General features: G+C 41.7%; 2 protein-coding genes across 2 annotated transcripts; one reads left to right on the forward strand and one right to left on the reverse strand.

Moving 5' to 3' along the window:
• The first annotated feature begins 210 nt into the window (after positions 1-210).
• On the forward strand, positions 211-8,547 carry LOC106638073 (uncharacterized). The gene is made up of 4 exons (XM_014351102.2): positions 211-627; positions 4,207-4,581; positions 7,538-7,825; positions 8,232-8,547. The coding sequence occupies exons 2-4, from the start codon at positions 4,207-4,209 to the stop codon at positions 8,316-8,318; spliced, it is 750 nt and encodes a 249-aa protein (XP_014206588.2). The 5' UTR covers positions 211-627; the 3' UTR covers positions 8,319-8,547.
• A 5,817-nt stretch (positions 8,548-14,364) lies between these two features.
• On the reverse strand, positions 14,365-16,292 carry LOC106646281 (UDP-glucosyltransferase 2). The gene is made up of 6 exons (XM_089588853.1): positions 16,279-16,292; positions 15,858-16,173; positions 15,339-15,761; positions 15,041-15,272; positions 14,733-14,958; positions 14,365-14,650 (listed from the first exon to the last, which is right to left on the reverse strand). The coding sequence occupies exons 1-6, from the start codon at positions 16,290-16,292 to the stop codon at positions 14,365-14,367; spliced, it is 1,497 nt and encodes a 498-aa protein (XP_089444979.1).
• Between the last annotated feature and the right edge of the window lie 1,247 nt (positions 16,293-17,539).

Here is a 17,539-nt window from a genome sequence, read left to right on the forward strand (position 1 = left end):
AGTAGAAAAATAAAAAAAGGATCCCCTCGGCGGAAACCGAAAGTTATTAATCCTTGGTGGCTGGGGAGTTTCTCGCAATCGATAGAACCCCCGCTCGCTCTCGTTAATCCGAGCGCAACGCACGACGCTCCCGCGCGGAGAGTAGGTATACCTACCTATAATAACATCAGCTGCGCTCGGAAGTCGCTCATAGAAAGTCGCCCGGCCAACCGTGCCGGCTGGTGTGTATACACAAAGTGGCAGCAGCAACGGCTCTCTCACACACTCGATCGCCGACAGTCTGCCAGCGCGTACACGTCTTCGTGTCTTTCCGAAAAGTCGATAAAGAAAAAAAAAAAAAAACAAGGAAGATGTCACCCGGCGTGTCGTTCGTCCATTGCGCTGCTACCGGTGGTCCGGTCGTGAATTGCCGGTCAAGTGGCAACGCGCTCTACACGATCGGTCGCGGTGTCTTTGCTCTCATCTTCCTCATGTTCTTCTTTTGCTCGGGTTTTGTGCTCAGACTTGCCGTCGAGGTCTTTGTCTTCAAGTGTCGCACTATACACGTGTGCTGATATACGCCGCACGCTTCGTGACCAACACCACCACTTCACGGGTTGCCACGGAGATCGGCCGTGCCGAGAGTATGTACGTATATGTATATATGCACAACGAGATCCGTTGTTCATTTGCTTTCTAATCTGCTTTGTGTACTTGCTCCATTGTTGCCGATTTTCGATGCAGATCGGTTTGCCGTTCGTACGTATATTAACGACACAACGCGTACAATCCTCTATATCGATGTACATTTCATTTGCAAGCTTTCTGTCGAGAAATACTTTTTTTTTTTTAAGAATATACGTATTGCCGATCGGGCACCTTGGGAATTTTACAAAAAGCTGCTGCTTTGCCGATTCGCTAACGATAAGTTTCCTGCACTCGCGGAGCTGCTTTTGTGTATCGGCAAAAAACCACCCAAGTGTAGGAAAACCATCGACTGACTCGGCAAAGTTGCAAAGAAAAACAAGAAGAAGAAGAAACCGGTATGCGTTATGAACACGCTGCGCACCAAAAGGAGCTGCAACGAAAAAAAAGCGCTTCGATCGCGTGCTTATACTCATACACATCTGCAAATAACGACTGCCTTGACGGCTGATTTTCGTTTTAAATATTTTAGGCACGTTGTGCGTGGGTAATTTGGCCTTTAGCGACCCTTCTCTTGCTTACGTAACGCGGTCCCGGGAACTCCCGACTCGGATGAGCCAAACAGCTCCGAGGAAGGGCGTCATTTGCATCCATGCGGTTCTGGCTTTTAGAGAATTTTTTTTTTTTTTTTGTCGGGCTGAAAAGGTTTTCAAGGGGTTGTTTTTTTGGACGAATATGTCAATGTACTGTTTTGATGTGTAATTTGCGTAAACAGGAGTCGTTGGGTATTGTAATTTTTAAAAGAACAATAATCGTGGGTACTTGGAAATTTTGAAGCATAAATTAAAACAACTCGTCAAAGGTTCATACAAACGAAATCACTGGTATATTCGGGGAAAAACCAAACGTGTGCGATATCGTACTAGTTGAGTGTCAGTTCAAATTAAATCCAACGTTAAATCTAACGGAGCAACTTTCAAATTATATAACCATACCGTTTGTGGCTTCGAATTTCAAAATGCTTCGTGTTTATTTTGGGATAACGTCAGAGTTGCTGTATTTTTAAGTAATTAACACGTACGTTTTGATATTCTTACGATACCGCAACTTGTTTACATAATATTCTAATGTAACGCATTATCGCAAGGTATTTTGAGAGCACTTGAATCACATTCTTCGAATACTGAAATGAATGGAATAATCTTTGTTTTATGTAGAGGATCGATTTTGACAAGTTATTGATAACCAACGTAATATTGTAAATTAAAAACTAATTTAAAATTTCGTTCAATTGTACGACAAATTACGTATACAATTGCCACGAACTTTTCTCCAAAGTACTGAAACTTCTTCCATTCCTACGAGTCTCGAGTTCGATGTGACAACCATCAATTAGGGGCTCACGCTTGATCTTACTTTCAATACACGTCCCCCCCCCCTCCTTTTCAAAACCAATGGATGAAATCCTAATATACTTAGTTGTTCGATTAACTTCGCTTTCCAAGGCCTCGTTGCAGATATCAATCACGAGTAGCCGCGTGGCTGCCCGCCGATTTATGATTATCGTAATTAAACCGATCACGCCGATACACCTATACTGCGCTCCAGCCAACACAGCTATTTAACTCATAGGCGGACGCGAGGTGAAAGACTTTTACCTTCGTTGCAGTCGGTGAAGTGAGAGTGAGAGTATAAGGGTATAAGTAGTACGTGGTGCGTGCAGCGCGTGTGTATGTTCTTGATGCGCGAGAGATAGGTACGTTAAACCTTGCTCTAATGATTTCCCGCGAAGCTGCAAAAGTTAGTTTCCCCTTCCTCTTTTTTTTTTTTTTTTTTTTTTCATTCATCTGAAATTATCTTTGTTGGTTGCCGAGCGGGTTGTGCTTTCGCGAGTAATTTGAAGGGCTCGTTTTTATGTTTGACGTGAGATAGAGTTTTATAGAATTTTATGCGCGAATACAATAGTCAAGAGCGAAAGTTGGGCGGGCTCGGGTTTGCGCGAGTGATCGATTAGTGTGGGACTGCACGTGTAGTATAAGAGTACACATGAGTGCTCGAAAAAGCTGCTTCGGTTTATTTCTTCGGAGTCGCTTTCTAAATTAATTTCTAATGATATACTTCAGATCGGGTTGTGCAGAGAGTTGTTGCATTTTAACGTCATGCGTGGAAAAAAATGTTCATCCGATACATAATATATTTATGTAAAGTAACCCCAACGAGGCAGATATTATATGTACTTTGTTCTTTTACTTTCAATCGGATATTCATCTGCGGTGTTCTTTTGCTCGTATCTGGTTGCATGTACGTGTATCTCTTGGCTTGCAATGGAATATTATTTCAAATGAGGCTTTTTTTTATTCGTGATGTGATTATCTGAAATTTAGAGAAAGTAGCGTACTATTTTAGCTACAATGTATAAGCCTGTGACTTATCTTTGATTGAAAAAAAAAAAAAAATCAAAAGAAAAAACATGATTAGTTGTGGTAATGAGAATGAAAAAGCTTTTGTTCAGGATACACAAAAGTAAAAGATGGGCTTGGTTTTAGTTAATTTTTATTGTACTGGTATTAGTTTTGATATTAGATAACATTTTCGCGAGTTGATCAAAATTTTCTTCGTCAAACACCATGAAACTCCTGTTGTAAAGATATAAGTGCTTTTTTGCGCCTTGAATACCGATCAAAGTAAATAAAAAAAAATTTCCACCAATATATTGGTCATCATAAAATGTAAACGCGCAAATTGGAATATATGTAGCATAAATCGGTATAAAAATTTCAGCCTTCAAAATTTCCTTACAATTTTATCACTCAAGTGAGAAAAATCTCGTGTCAAAGATGCCCGAAAGAAAGTCCTTTCTTGGACATCATTCCGCGATCACGCATAGTACACAGCTGGTACGTGAGTAATTACCTGAACACGAGACGAAGGAAAATCCAGCAACAATCACTTTGTAATTTGCTAGAGTCTGCATTATACTTTCAGCTCTCACCTTTAATGATCGGTTTACCCGCTATAGACCGTTAAATCCCGTTCCTGTCGATTTCTGCTCAATTCTGAATTCACGTGTTTTTTTGTTTGTAGTTTCAATTGGTCACAATTATACATATAGTATACATATATGTAAAACTTTACGTCTCGGTACTCGAAACATTACGCAGGAGATGGTTTTTTTTTTGTGCAAGGATTACAGACCATGAGATTCACCGACGAGACTACAATCATTGAGTGATTCTTTTGTGCAAATTGTGAAATATTTATTTTGCATCCATCAACACAGAAACATTGTACATCCAACGAGATTCTCAATGGAAGAGATTACACAAATCCACCTCGCAACAGTGGTAGGCACAGGCGAAAAACATGTCATCGAAGCGTCAACGACCAAACGCTAAACCTAAACACAAACGTTTTCTCTTTACATAATAAGCCCCCTCGAGCAGCAAAACGTAAATACATATACATAGCTCCCATCGTAATCACGTTACGTCACCCTCATCGTCACAACCCGACCTTATACATTTTTTTCAGCTCTCATCCCAAACTAAATACGTCCACGTCAAATCTTTCATAAATCCGCAGATGAATCTGAAATCTGAAGCTGCTGCACTGCGGTTCCTGCTAGTGGCACTGGTCCTTGGGCTGGCGTCCTGCGACACGCCGAGCAACGACAACGAGTCCCTGTTGAGCAGCAGCAGGGAGCCACGGAAGTACCTCGAGGTCGACGATCTCAACGCGTTCGAGTCACCAGCGACGAGACTCGTGGCCAGCCACGACGGGGTCAGCGAGGAGGCGGTGTTTGGTCACCTCTCGAAGAGTGGTTGGCCCAAAAAAGTCGTCAGAAGGGAGGCGCTCGTTCCGAAGAATAATACAACCGCACAGGGTAGGACGGCCAGGCAGAGCCCGAAGAAGCAGAGGCCCGGGTTTCTCTGGACCATCGCCAGGGTCACCTATGAGGTTCGTACGACGGGAAAATCGGAGATCGGTATACGAGAAACTCACTATACCCATCTAACTATATACTCCCCACTTGATGAATGACGTCAAATACATAGTCGCGTTATGAGACGAGAATTGCGCAAGAATGATGATAATAATAATAAAATTTCGCGGTGGGTAATGAGCGACACGTGAATCTTAAGGACAGTCGCGGTCGGCGATTGGTATTTGATTGCGCTCGGAAGACGTAACGCGGACGCCTCTTGGATGTTATATTTGGAGAAATTTAAGAGGCATGCACGGCAGAGGGTATACCAACGGCCTTGCCGATTTTTAACACGTTTAATTTTGTGGTTGACGAGTTGTGCCTGATGCGCGTGACGTTTACGTGCCTATTGCGCAACGGCTCTTGGGGTCACTCGGTTTAGACTTTTTTGCGCTTGTTTTGTCATCGTCGCATTGAGAGGTGAATTTCACTGATTGATTTTCTTCGGGACAGAAGAAAAAAAACCCCTGATTGACGAATCGTTTCGCGAAAAGAAAAAAACTGTTACATCTCGAGGCATCGTTACGTCCTCCGATCCAGACAGATACGAATGGCAGGTAGCCTCGGATCGAAGTGACTCCGGACGATGGCAAAAAAAGCCGACAACCAGCCCGACCGGAGTGTCCGAAATCGTCCCGGTGACATAAGTTTCTCTCTCTCGCGTGTCCACGCGTGACGGGCCGGCGATGAAATTTATAAACTCTGCCTCCGACGGTGGAAATAAAAGGCTCGCGTACCGATTTCCACGAGCCATGTGCTCGAAGATCGGTAGGGAAAAAAAGGGCACCGTACTTATCAGCGCCGAATTAGCATTTTTATTGACGATCATATACGCGCGAACGCGCAGCTTATCGATGGGCAAACGCGTCTTGCGCAACGCGCCTTTTTTTTTGCCTCAGAGAAAAGTCATTGGACCGCTTGCCTCTTCCCCGCAGAGATGCATCGGAACTCGTTTTTTGCCGTCGAGCCTTTGACTCATACTTTTTTTTTCATCACGCCTCGTTTGTTACGTGTTCATCGGCCGATTATTAATGTTCCACGGGGTGTATATGGTGTATTGCCGAAGACCGGGCTTCGTTGTATTTCCGAGATAGTGGCCCTTGTCGACTTTTCGGACCGCGTGAATTAATACATCTCGCGGCTTTATAATTGCAGATGCATATAATATACGCTCGATAAGCGAATCGCGAGGACACGTCGCGTTTATGACGTGTGTATATTTTACTGTCGTCCGTGCGCGTGTAGGTATAAATTCACTTTCGTTTTCGTGTTTGGAGAAAAAATCTACATGATTCTCGATAAGACCGATCTTGTAATTGTTTTATAAAGTCGAGAGAGAGAAAAAAGAGACGGAGAGAGGTGCGACCGAGTTTTCGAAGGTAGCTGAATAAATCACCTCCGCGCGTCCTGATTTCGTTTTTCTTATCTCGGTGTTTCTTTTTTTTTTTTCCCCTCCTCTCCCGCAATTAATCCAAGTTAAAAGAAAGCTTGTGAAACATTGCCTGCCCGGGAGATTAATTGAAATTTGTTCCGATGCGATTGCACTCTGATTCCTCGATAACACGAAACGTGACTCGATTATTTTTTTTCCTTTTTTTATCTTCAAGTTAAAATTTCATAATTCACACTTGGCTGTACACATAAATAAAGCCAATGACCACCGGCTGGCCGCATATGAATTATAATTGCGTGTAAAATGTTACCGAATAACAAGTCATTACTTTCGTATCAAAAATTCACGCCTTGGTATATATATACACACCTCTCTCATAAAAACAATCGCGTGTAATCGGCCCTTGGCCTGTTTCAATTATTTTCTCGTCCCTACATTTAAGCGAAAGTTGTTTTAATTTGCGTCCGAATGAATCGTCCTTTTGCTTTTTCCGAAACCTTTGCTTTGTCGCCCGAGATACATAGAGAAAAGGTAATATCCACAACTAATCCCAAATCCAGCGCCTAGAGACAGCTTAGCCGCGCTCCTTTCGCGTTGGGCGGGCTGCAGCCAATCTAGGCGCTAAACCACACACCTGCGCGAGAGCTCACCACCCCATTCACGAGTACAACTCTGCTCCATCCACTTACATCATTAATTGCGACGCCTCATACCTTGATTACTATTTTTTTTTTTTTTTTTCATTCCACGGTACCTTGAACGCGCATCTCGCCAACACAAACAAGTACACATTATGCACCGAGAGGTCGCATGCAGTGGAAATTTCGCAATCGCTCTCGCGTCTCGCTTTTGTTTCTCGCTCTTCCCTCTCGGTTTATATGCATCTGGAGCAGAGGCGTGCGCAACGATTTAGAGCTCACTCGTGGGCGGGCGTGTTATGTTCGTTAATGAGTTACACCGAGGGAGAGAGAGAGGTCGGGCCCGCCTGTTACATACATATATATATATATATAATTTGCACACGTGTCTTATTTGAGACGCGAGGGGGACCCCTTGGGCCTTGAGGAAAAATTTTGCGTGCGGTTTGCGAATTGAATTGCTAAAGTTACGGGAACAGGACCCAGCGCAATTAGGGATTTTGTAAGGTGTGTGCACGTGTGTAGGTGCCGGTTTTCCATAATCATTTTCCGATCGGCGTATAATTGCCTTCGATGAGGCTGGGCTTCACGTGAATATTATTCGACGCGTGAATTACCCAAGGATTCGGTCGGTATTACCCTCCAAATTGTTTCTAATGCCACATCGTCGGAAAGGAGTAATTTCGTACTGTTTTTTTTTTCTTTCTTTGAAGGCACCTAATATTTAATCAAAACTCCGCCGAAAGAATTGCGCAAGTGCTCCAAAAACGTGATATCGTTGAGTTCCCTCTCACCCGGACAAAAAAGAAAGCGTGATATCTCTATATAGATAGGTGTATCCCGAAAACACGGGCGCATTCTACACGTGCCTTTTGTTTTCTCCCCTCCACCATTCAGACGTTCAACGATACGCGCTCGGCCATCAAGCAGATAGGCCAGATAATAAACGAGAGCATACCGCCTGACCCACCGAAGAAGAAGGCGAGCCTGAAGAAGCCGATAACCAGCGCCAAAGCGGCTGGGGGTAAGAAACCGAGCAACGCGGATGTGGTGGCTACGACTCAGCCGACGACGACCACCACCGAGGAGTTCAAGCTTACCAGGCCTTTGCTCCAGAGTCTCGTGCGGCGCAACGTTTTGGGCCTCGTGAGGCTCTTCAACATCGAGTGGCGCGACGCCATCAGTGTAAGTCCCTTCGTATCTCTGATTCTTTTATTTTTAATCTCGAAGGAGTGGCCTCTCGGCCAAAGAGCTTTTGGATGCTATTAGCGTGTCTTGCTCGCTTTGGTCGTTGTAGGGTAACTTGTTTTTTTTTTTTTATTTTATTTTTTTTTTTCACGTAATTTGCACAGTAAGATTGAGTGCTCAAACAAGTGAAACACCGCGAAGAGAAGGGAATTAGTCGAGAATGATCAAATTTTGCAATTCAAGCTTCGACAATGAGTCTTCCTGTTGTATGACTACGTTTTTCATACAATATAGCCTCACTTTCGAGTGGTGTCTAAATATTGTTATTGCGCAAATTTTACGGCGCAAAAGTGTAATATGCAAAAAAAAAAAAAAATGAAAAATCTTTTACTTTTTTGTTTAGGAATCGAAGAACAGCGTAAGGGAATTTCGAAGCGATCTCGGGAAACAAATAGGCATGTTCCTCCAAGACAATCCGAACAACTATTGATGACAACGACGCCGACGACAATGCGGATGTTACTTGCTGTCGATGATCTCCCCATCGTCATTCGAAAGTCTTTCGCGTGTACATAAGGATTCGGAATGTCATAGAGTGCACAGCTTCTCGTGGATATTGCCAAAGAACACTCTCACACACAGAAATGGATTGCGCGACGTGTTCTCTCTCTCTCTTGGAAACGAAGTGCATACCTAATAACGCGAATCTCTGTTTTTTTTTTTTTTTTAAGTATACCGTACCAATACTGTTACGAGATGTGTATATTTTCTTTTTTTTTATGCTAGATTGTAAGTTTATTATGTTGTGGTGTGGCTGCCATGTGTATACGCCATTCGCGCTCCGGACATTGTTCCCATTGTTCCAAATAAACTTTGCCTGTGAACGCGGTGTACGTAGATTGTAATGTAAATATCTTCTTTCTTTCTTTTTTGATGTACGAGTAAATTTGGAGAATGTGGTTAGTATGTAGCCCGTTGATCGCAAAAAAAGGACATTTCTGTTATAAATTTGTAAAAAAAAAAAAAAAAAAAAAAACCTTTCAATTTGTATTCGTACATACAAGCGTGTGCGAATGGTGTTTTCGCTGTGATTCTTTTCGAGCGCGTGTCAGTCGACGAATGAGGGTACACGTCGAGGACACGAGTTTCGATGCGAAACGACGGGCGCACTGTATATACATGACTCTTTGAAAAACATATCGAGTTGGGTTTAAGTGTACTTACACGCTGACGCAGAATCAATTTCTTTTTGTGAAAGTCGACTGCTCACGGGCTCGCTCGAAGTATCGCACTTTTCCGAAATAATATGTAAAACACGTATTTTTTTACTACAATGCATACATGTATTTTTACTTTTTACTCTGTTTTTCACACAAACTCTAACAATTGTATGTACGCGAGAATGGGATGTTCTCCAAAGAACACACCAGAGAAAATAATTTTTACCCTTTATTGATAAGTACCCGAGGAGGAAAAAAAATAAATTATTGTAAAATCGACTATTGCAATTTATTTTTAAGGCTCAAGATCCAAAGTGCCCTCAAAAAACGCTTCACGCGAGGGTAATCCGAATCGTTTTTCTTACGACCCCACAGATGCAAATTAAATTTAACGATCCTTTCGGCGCCAGAAACAAAAACGTTACCTCGAGCCGAACTTGAGATCACATTGTACCCTCGATATATCCCTGCCCCTCGGTATGGATAAGAATCGCGAAGAGTTGCAAAATCGGAGGCCAAAATAGCGGGAAAAAGCTCCCCACGACCGTTAAAATCCTTCATTAAAACACTTAACCCGAGCATAGTCCCCCGCATTGGCTCTCGCGAAAGAGGTCGATCGGGCTCTCCGATCCCATCGAGCGTAAGAGCAGACTCGGACGAAATGACTTAATTCCATTGGATGCGCGCGGAGAGGAAGAAAAATAAAAAAAGAGGCCCGGACCATGCAAAGTCGCGTCCGATTCTCATGTATTATTCAACGCGAGGAGCCACCCACTCGAACGCACGTTGGCGTGTCCCTTTTTTCTCGCGTCTTCGGCCTGACTTATCGACAACCCCCCTTTTTTTTTTCATTTTCACTTCTTACGATGCATCTCGTTGGATGGGCAAATCTTTTTGTTTTTCAGCTTCGATGGACCATTGGGGCCATTTGTACGAGTTTACACCACGCACGCGAGGTTTCTCTCTCTCGGCTCACGGAAATTTCAATAAACCATCGTCAAAATTACAGACTTTGCGACTTTTCGAGGGTAATTATCGCCTGGTTGGGTATTTCGCAAACGAGGAGTCAGTCCTCGAGCGGATCATCGTGACCGGGATGAGCCCCAATAACAATACGTATACTCCCGGCGCACGACGGAAAGCCCCAGGGGCGATCACGAAGCTCGTTTCTACACAATATTTATACGTGCACATTACATGGCTTTGCTGGCACAACTTTTTCGCTTTTCGTCCGAGTTGTGGAAATTTTGTACGAAAATCGAGAAAAATTTACGAACGGCTAAAGTTTAGCGGAAGCGCCATGTGAATGCAAATACTGCGTTACAATGTCTTCGAAAGTTGCGGTCAGATAGAATTTGGCGAAGAGAGAGAGAAAAAACAACTGAAATTACATGGACGCACGTTTTCTCTGGCCGAAAAAAGAAATGTGTTAGTCTTGCGAGCGCACGTGTAGGTGTATGTACATGCGCGCTGAATTCGAAAGTGTCGAAACACAAGCCCCGACGAGGAGGGGGAGGAAGGGAGCCGATCACGATTCCAATTTTCGTAGCGCACTTGCACGTAAAGGGAGCACAATTTTTTTGTTGTCCATCGTTGCACAACCCGCCACGCGCACCCACCCATGTGTGCATCATCTCGCGATTTCGGGACTCCCGAGCGCTTATCTCGCGGTTCGCGTCCATCAATCATGCCCGCAACGAGACAAAGGCGGCACGAGGAATAACACATCTTTTGGCGGACAAAAAGTGGGGGAGGGAATACAGATGCCCGAGCGCACTCGGCAGGTGGTACTGTGTTGCACGATGATGTATACGTGTGAGTAAATCCGAAGCGGCCGAGAAAACATTTTCTCGGGCGCCTCGCCAGCAACACTCGCGTTACGTAAACCATAGATTGATATTGAATAATTGAAGCTGATCCGAAAGCTCGGGCTGATCGCCGGATTAATCCAATCAAAAGCCGGGAGCCACGTGTTTTTTTCAAAATCCAAACACTCCGATATTTGTGTGCACACACATATATATATATACATATACATACAAGTGGCTTACATCACGTGAAATGTTACTTTGGTTTTTTTGCCCAATTACACGCGCTCCGTTGTCCACCGAGCGCGGCAATCTCCATCGAGACCCATTGCGCGCCCGCGTTTTTATCAGTAAAAACAACAACGAGTCTCAAAGCGATACGCGCGGTGCAGGCTCGTTGCGCAGGCCGATAGATATACTCTCCAGACGATCGGCCGGTTCATCCCCGTGGGAGCCTGCGTTGCGAGTAAATGTCCGAAGCGCCAAATCCCCATGGTAAAGCGCGCGTCGTCGATATTGCGCAAAACTCGAATTTACATCCATGCATCCACACACGCGAGATATTTTCAATTTGAATCGCCGCACGCGCTGCCGATCATAATATCGGTATGTGTATGATTGACGCGGTTACCTCACGCGTCGACCCACCGGCTACGTCTTCGGAGTGAGAAACAAAGGATCCACCATTACCTATACACGCCGATGCTCATTTTACAATACTCGTGTATACAGGTGGTGCTTGCAAGATTATTATGATTATTATCGCTCCTTCGTTAATTAGATTACGTGCATTATGCCATTGGCTGCGTATCTTCGCGGGGGATCTTTATTGTGTGCAGAGGCTAATGGACGCCAATCATCGTGATAAAAGAAACAAGAAAAAAAGAAAAAAATCCCGCGATTTATATAATTGATCCCACTTACGGGATATACGTTTCCACGTAACTTTATATACCAGTGCTTTGTTTTCATCGATCAAGTGATAATTCCCGATACTGCACAGTCCAAGGGGAAGTATTAGCCATCGGGTCGATTAATCGGGCTATTTATAAAATCGAGCGTGGAAATGCTATTTTCACCCGCACGATCATCGCCCAAGTATCAAGGAGTTCACAAGTGCACTACATGTAATACGTACCTACATATATATATATATATATATATAGTCGTTCACGTTGTATATAGGTATAACGGCAAGAAATGAGAAGCTAATTTTCACCTGTCTCTTGTTAGGTTCTCTCGGGCTCATTGTCACACGGTGAGCACCGGGTCCGTTCATTATCCAAAGGTGTACATGAGCTCGGAAAAGGTCACGCTTGTCTGCTCGAACAAGGCGTTTGCGAGTAAAAGGACCTCTCGTAATAATCACTTGAGCGGTGAAAACCTTTCCTTCATGCGGTGACGAATGCAATTATACGTATCTTTTTCTTTCCGTGGTGTAAAACTCCGAGCGCCCGACAATGACGCATCCTTGACACAGTGCATGAACCGGCTCTTCGCTGTCTCTCCGACAGAACTAGGATTTCGCGTAATTAGCTTAACCGCGGTCAATTATCCATCGAAAATGGAGGCTACTTCGTTCCGAGAAACAGCTGGACGCCCGAGGTGTGGACGATTAGCGCACGCGCGCGCTCCTCGTTAGGGAGTCGTTAATTTTCGAGCAAGGTGAGACCAAATTTGCGATCAAGTTCACTCGAAGGATCAGCTCATGGAAAAAAAAGAAAAAAAGGAAAAAGGAAAAATAGTTCAAAGCTTAACCTCCGATGGGGCTGTTTTAATGTTCAGCGCGCATAGTTTTTCCAAAGCACAAAGACGATCTCGAACGAGTTTCAAACTGGTTTCCCCACCGATTTCTGCGTCTCTCGCTAGAGAGTATACGTGTGCCAATCGGATGGCGCAAAAAGGCGAATCTTTGGCGAATCCAAGAGAATGCGCTCCGCAGAAGTGACAGTGAAACCCTGCGCCGTTGTTTCCAGCTAAACCAGTATACCCCCCCGAGCGAGCCAAAAACCGCGGCATTTTTCCGTAGAAAAAACACGGGAGAGAAGAGACGCGGAGGATATATATAAAAAAAAAAAAAAAAAGAGAAAGAAATCTCCATACATTACGAGGACCTGCCAGTGCGCGGTGGCGCATTGAAAGGCCTTCCACGTATGTTGTGTTGCACCGGCCGCGGCCACGGCGACCGGCTGTATTGCGCACTATCCTTAAGGCAACAAGCCTTTTCGAAACTTTGGCCTCCCTCTCCTTATCTCCTCCAACTAATCAATCGACCGCGACGCAAGATAGATGCGCATCTCTTTGGCATGGCAGTCGTGACGATTCGCTTGACGCGTTCCTCGACACGCGGCAGGCTATTAGCCACTTACGGCTATTTGCGACATCGGTGCATGCATATATATACCTACCCGATCTTGCGATTGGGCCCGCGGGGCTTTTCCTCATTTGCATCGGGCCGTGCCGAAAGCTACATCAGGTGTTGGCTCCAAAATCGGGTGATTGACGACGCCAGGGGTTTAATTGTATATGCAGGGAAACTCGCTCCGCGTGAGTTTGCGTGTAGGAGAGCCTCGAGGAAAACTACTCCGGGGCGCTTGTACCGCAATCTTGGGCTCCGATCCGAGTCACGATTGCACTGTTCGGAGACCCGAGAGCCTTGTGCTGTTGGTTACACTATACTCTGGAGTTTAATAACTACATATATTATAATCTTAGTGGAACTAATACCTCGTAATGTGGAGGGAAAAAAATGAAGCACTTGTGCGTGTGAATCGAGGAGGGCGTTGATTGTCTATTTTTTCTTGTATGGGCGTTGGAAGGATCCGAGTAAATGTTATAGTCGCACCTGTGAGTTTGTTTATCGGATCTTTCGGGGCACGGAAAAAAAATGCGATTATAAAAATTTACCCGTGACCTTCGCTGTAATTGATTAATCGCTCTGAGGTCGGGTATTTTTGCACAGCCAATTCTTAAAAAGTTACACCAAATTACGTGGTTTAAGGAGCAATTAGGCATTTTCGCTTTTACGCAATGCGTGTAGAAAGTCTTTCAGGAAGCGGAAAGCTGTAGATGTGTCGTAAAATAGCATGATCTTCTCTCTAAAAAGTATCTATGGTGGTATGAGTGTAACGAGTAGAAACAAGTCATTATTTTTGAGAATTTAACAACGATAACGAGAGTCCCGTCGAATGGTGCAAATTTGAAAGTTCTCTGCCTGGCTGCTGTTTGTAGGTGCTTCCTATAAAATGCAGTGCCCCGTAATTATACTGTCATTGTAAAAAATCTATGTCAATTTTTCACTAAAAGGATTTTCTTAATGCTTGTTAAACCTAATTTACTACCCCCAAATGTGAAAAAATAGATTTTTTACTTTGAAATAATAAAATTCTTCTGATAAGAAAGTATTCATTCAAAAGCACATTGCAAAGTATTTTTATTTTATCTCATCACCATTAATTATACATTTTAATTTTTTAAAAATTGTTAGTGTACCGTAATTTACGTATATTTACTCCTTTTTTACTTGTTTTAAATTCATCTGGCGGTACAAGTTCCGCCAAATGACTCTTAAAAGTAACCACAACTTGATTAGTAAATATATTACAACAGCGATCGCAGCAATGATGACTCCATAAACGTCTAACAGATAAATTTGCCACCAAGGCATATCGACTAGTGGAGACCGCAGTGCATCTTTGCCATGTCTGTGTATGTACTCCACCCAGTAGACAGCAGTATCGATTGGATTTACTAAATTATCCCGAAATTTTCGACTGACATTCTTCATGGATTCCCTAAAATTAATCGATAATTTATTCATGACAATATCTTTTTATCTATGCAAGTCTAGACGGATATGTATTAGCTGCTGATTACTTGTATATTGGGTTGCTTAAGACTTCCTTGAAAGCTTCCGTCAGTGATTGCTCACTTATTTCATGTTTGTTTATTCCAACAGCAATGTTTAGTTTGACATATCCGTCAATATTCGAATATTGATCGGCAAATAGTGGAATGCCAATCATTGGTACTTCATAATAGATTGCTTCTTGTGAACTCATAAGACCACCGTGAGTAACAAAAAGTTTCACGTTTTTATGTTCTAAAAATTTTGTTATTTTACGAATGATTTATTTTAAAGAACTGTTGTTTTTATCAAATAATAAATAAATGAACTTCAATACTTAAAACTTTTATTTGCTGCAGCCATGGTTTAATCATGACGTTTGAAGGGATACCATCTGGTAGCAATGTGGAATTCACAACTTTTAGTAGAATACGAGTTGGTGCAATATTTTTGAAGGCTCTGTAGAGTTCTTGAATTAAGGGTAGAGGAAAAGTTTCTAGCAGTACCATCGATCCAAAAGAAAAATATACACATCCATGCTCACTTTCGTCCAACCACTTTTGTACGTCCTGTATATAAAACAAATCTGAAATAAAAGTTTTTTGTCTTTACAATACAATTTTTTCATAACAAACCTGTGACAGAGTTTCGTTGGAATCCACAATATGCAAGCCACCAACTGGTACAATAGTAGGAGTTAGTGGTCTTATACCGTTTATTGCTTTGTTTTGGTTTACTAGAATCAACGAAAAATCTTTCAGTATCTCAGGGCTGCCGGGGTAGTCTGGCCCAAAAACTTTTTTTATGCATTCGTTCTGTAGCTTCTCTCCTGAGAATCTGTAAATTATTATGGATACGTGATGTGCAATATAGTTTTCAAGTCGTTCTCTGAAACTCATGGGAGTACTATAAGGTGAGAAGAGACTGGAATCTATTGCTAAATTAAACGGATTTCCTTGTGGATAATAAATGATATCAAATGTTGATACAGTGACGATGCCTATTATTGGCACATTCAAATGACGGCCAAAAGGAATAAAACAAGAAGGAATGACAAACTGTAACAGATTACATTTGAGGGTTAGCTTTGACATTTCTGCTATTAATAAATTGGAAATTTTTTTCTTATTTTCCCTTTAATTTCTAAAACTTACCTCTAAGATGACAAGATCGTATGGTGGATCACGTGGTGGATTTTTTATAAGTTCTTGAAAGTATGGATGATCCAAAAGTCTGCACATTGATTTCATCCAATCCATAGCAACATTGAGAATAAAACTCGTAGAGGCTTTGGAACTCACGACATCATCATAAGTGAAGTTATTAACCAGATCTTGGACAGTTCCTTTCAGACTAAAATCCGTGTAATTAGATACAGGTTTTGATAATGGAAAATGACTGTACACATCGACTTGGTGACCTTTTGCTGCAAGGCCTTTCATCACTTCTTCACACATCATAAAGTGACTTCTAGAATGATATGGAAATAAGCCAAGAATGCGTAGACCGTGTGCTGGATTAGGTGTAGTACTTAGATATATCAATATAGCAAACGTAGCATACACATAAAAGTACATCGAAGATGCCATTTTTTATCTGAAATGAATAACAGAGTAATTATGTATTCGAAATGCATCGCTCATATGTATTTCACAGTAGTCACAAAATGTATAAGTATTTTTTTCACCTTAAAAAATCCGCTGTTTTTCAAATATGGTTTTCCAAAAAAAAAAATGTATTCCAAGTTCGTAAATTTTTTTTTTTTTGGATTAGAGGTTTTAAGTTTCACACACGACGAACATTAAATGATGATGTTTGACGTTCTGAAGAACAATACACGTATTGAAAATAAGTCATTATACGTATACTCATTATCTTATCGATATGAAATACTCATTGTGATATGAAAAAAATTGGTTTTGGAGGTAGAGTTAACAAAGTCTTTAGTTGTGTTGTTTTTGATAAAAACAGTCGTTAGTAGTCATTACTATTAAAAACAGAAAGATTTTTCAGAACTAATTAAATTACTCATAAAGCAAAAGTAATCTTTTTAACATTTTCATCATCTAAAACCTAAAGTAATTTCATCTCCAATATCGAAAAATGACGTAATCTATCATTTATGAATGTGGAAATTGAAATTAATACTCATAAATTAAATGTTTCATACTGATATACTGTTTTGAAATATCTTGATTTCCCAACATTTTTTTTGTACGTACTTTCTAATACAGATTATCACGGTAACTAGATTATTTTCAAGATGAAAAAATCTCGTACAGTGTAATATTATCAATCTAATAAAAAGATGGTGTAAATAGTATACTGTACTATGAAGATTGCTTTTCCACCTTTACCTTAATTGTCAAGATTAGGGAAATACTACTTTTTCGATAGTCGTTATGGTTGATATGTACTCGTATAATTCTCAATAATATTGTTACTACGTGATCAAGTAAGTTGACTTTTTATTGGATTAGAAGCTTTCAGCAATTAATTTGGGTATAAAAAATTAAATTACCTTATTTCAAAGTAATAAAGCATATTCTGATAATACTAAGTTGATTTATACATCTCGTGCATTCTATAAGTGCTTGTAAATGCCTTATTTCGTGGCTACATTTATTGTTATAGTTGTTAAAGAAACGAAATATAGAGATTTTGTCGGTGTGTATAACATCACTAATATTTTTAAATTCACTATTCGACTGATGGAATTGTACTGAGTAAATGACTAATTGCGCTGATTCTATGCATCAAAATATTTTTGAGAAGAAATTTTTTCATGAAATAATAAAATCTTATCTCCTAGAAATATTATTACGTAGACCTACTC

The sequence above is a fragment of the Copidosoma floridanum genome, unplaced genomic scaffold (genome assembly GCF_036245765.1).
Source record: "Copidosoma floridanum isolate Cflo_tuat_1 unplaced genomic scaffold, Cflo_Japanese_pri ptg000007l, whole genome shotgun sequence".
In the NCBI taxonomy this organism is placed as follows: domain Eukaryota; kingdom Metazoa; phylum Arthropoda; class Insecta; order Hymenoptera; family Encyrtidae; genus Copidosoma; species Copidosoma floridanum.

Excerpts from the sequence above, each read along its gene's own strand:
- LOC106638073 (XM_014351102.2), top strand. The coding sequence starts at position 4,207 with ATGAATCTGAAATCTGAAGCTGCTGCACTGCGGTTCCTGCTAGTGGCA. Across the intron at positions 4,582-7,537 it reads TCGCCAGGGTCACCTATGAG|ACGTTCAACGATACGCGCTC; the intron begins GTTCGTACGACG and ends TCCACCATTCAG. Across the intron at positions 7,826-8,231 it reads AGTGGCGCGACGCCATCAGT|GAATCGAAGAACAGCGTAAG; the intron begins GTAAGTCCCTTC and ends TTTTTTGTTTAG.
- LOC106646281 (XM_089588853.1), bottom strand. Across the intron at positions 14,959-15,040 it reads GCAGCAAATAAAAGTTTTAA|AACATAAAAACGTGAAACTT; the intron begins GTATTGAAGTTC and ends CAAAATTTTTAG. Across the intron at positions 14,651-14,732 it reads TTAAGCAACCCAATATACAA|GGAATCCATGAAGAATGTCA; the intron begins GTAATCAGCAGC and ends GATTAATTTTAG.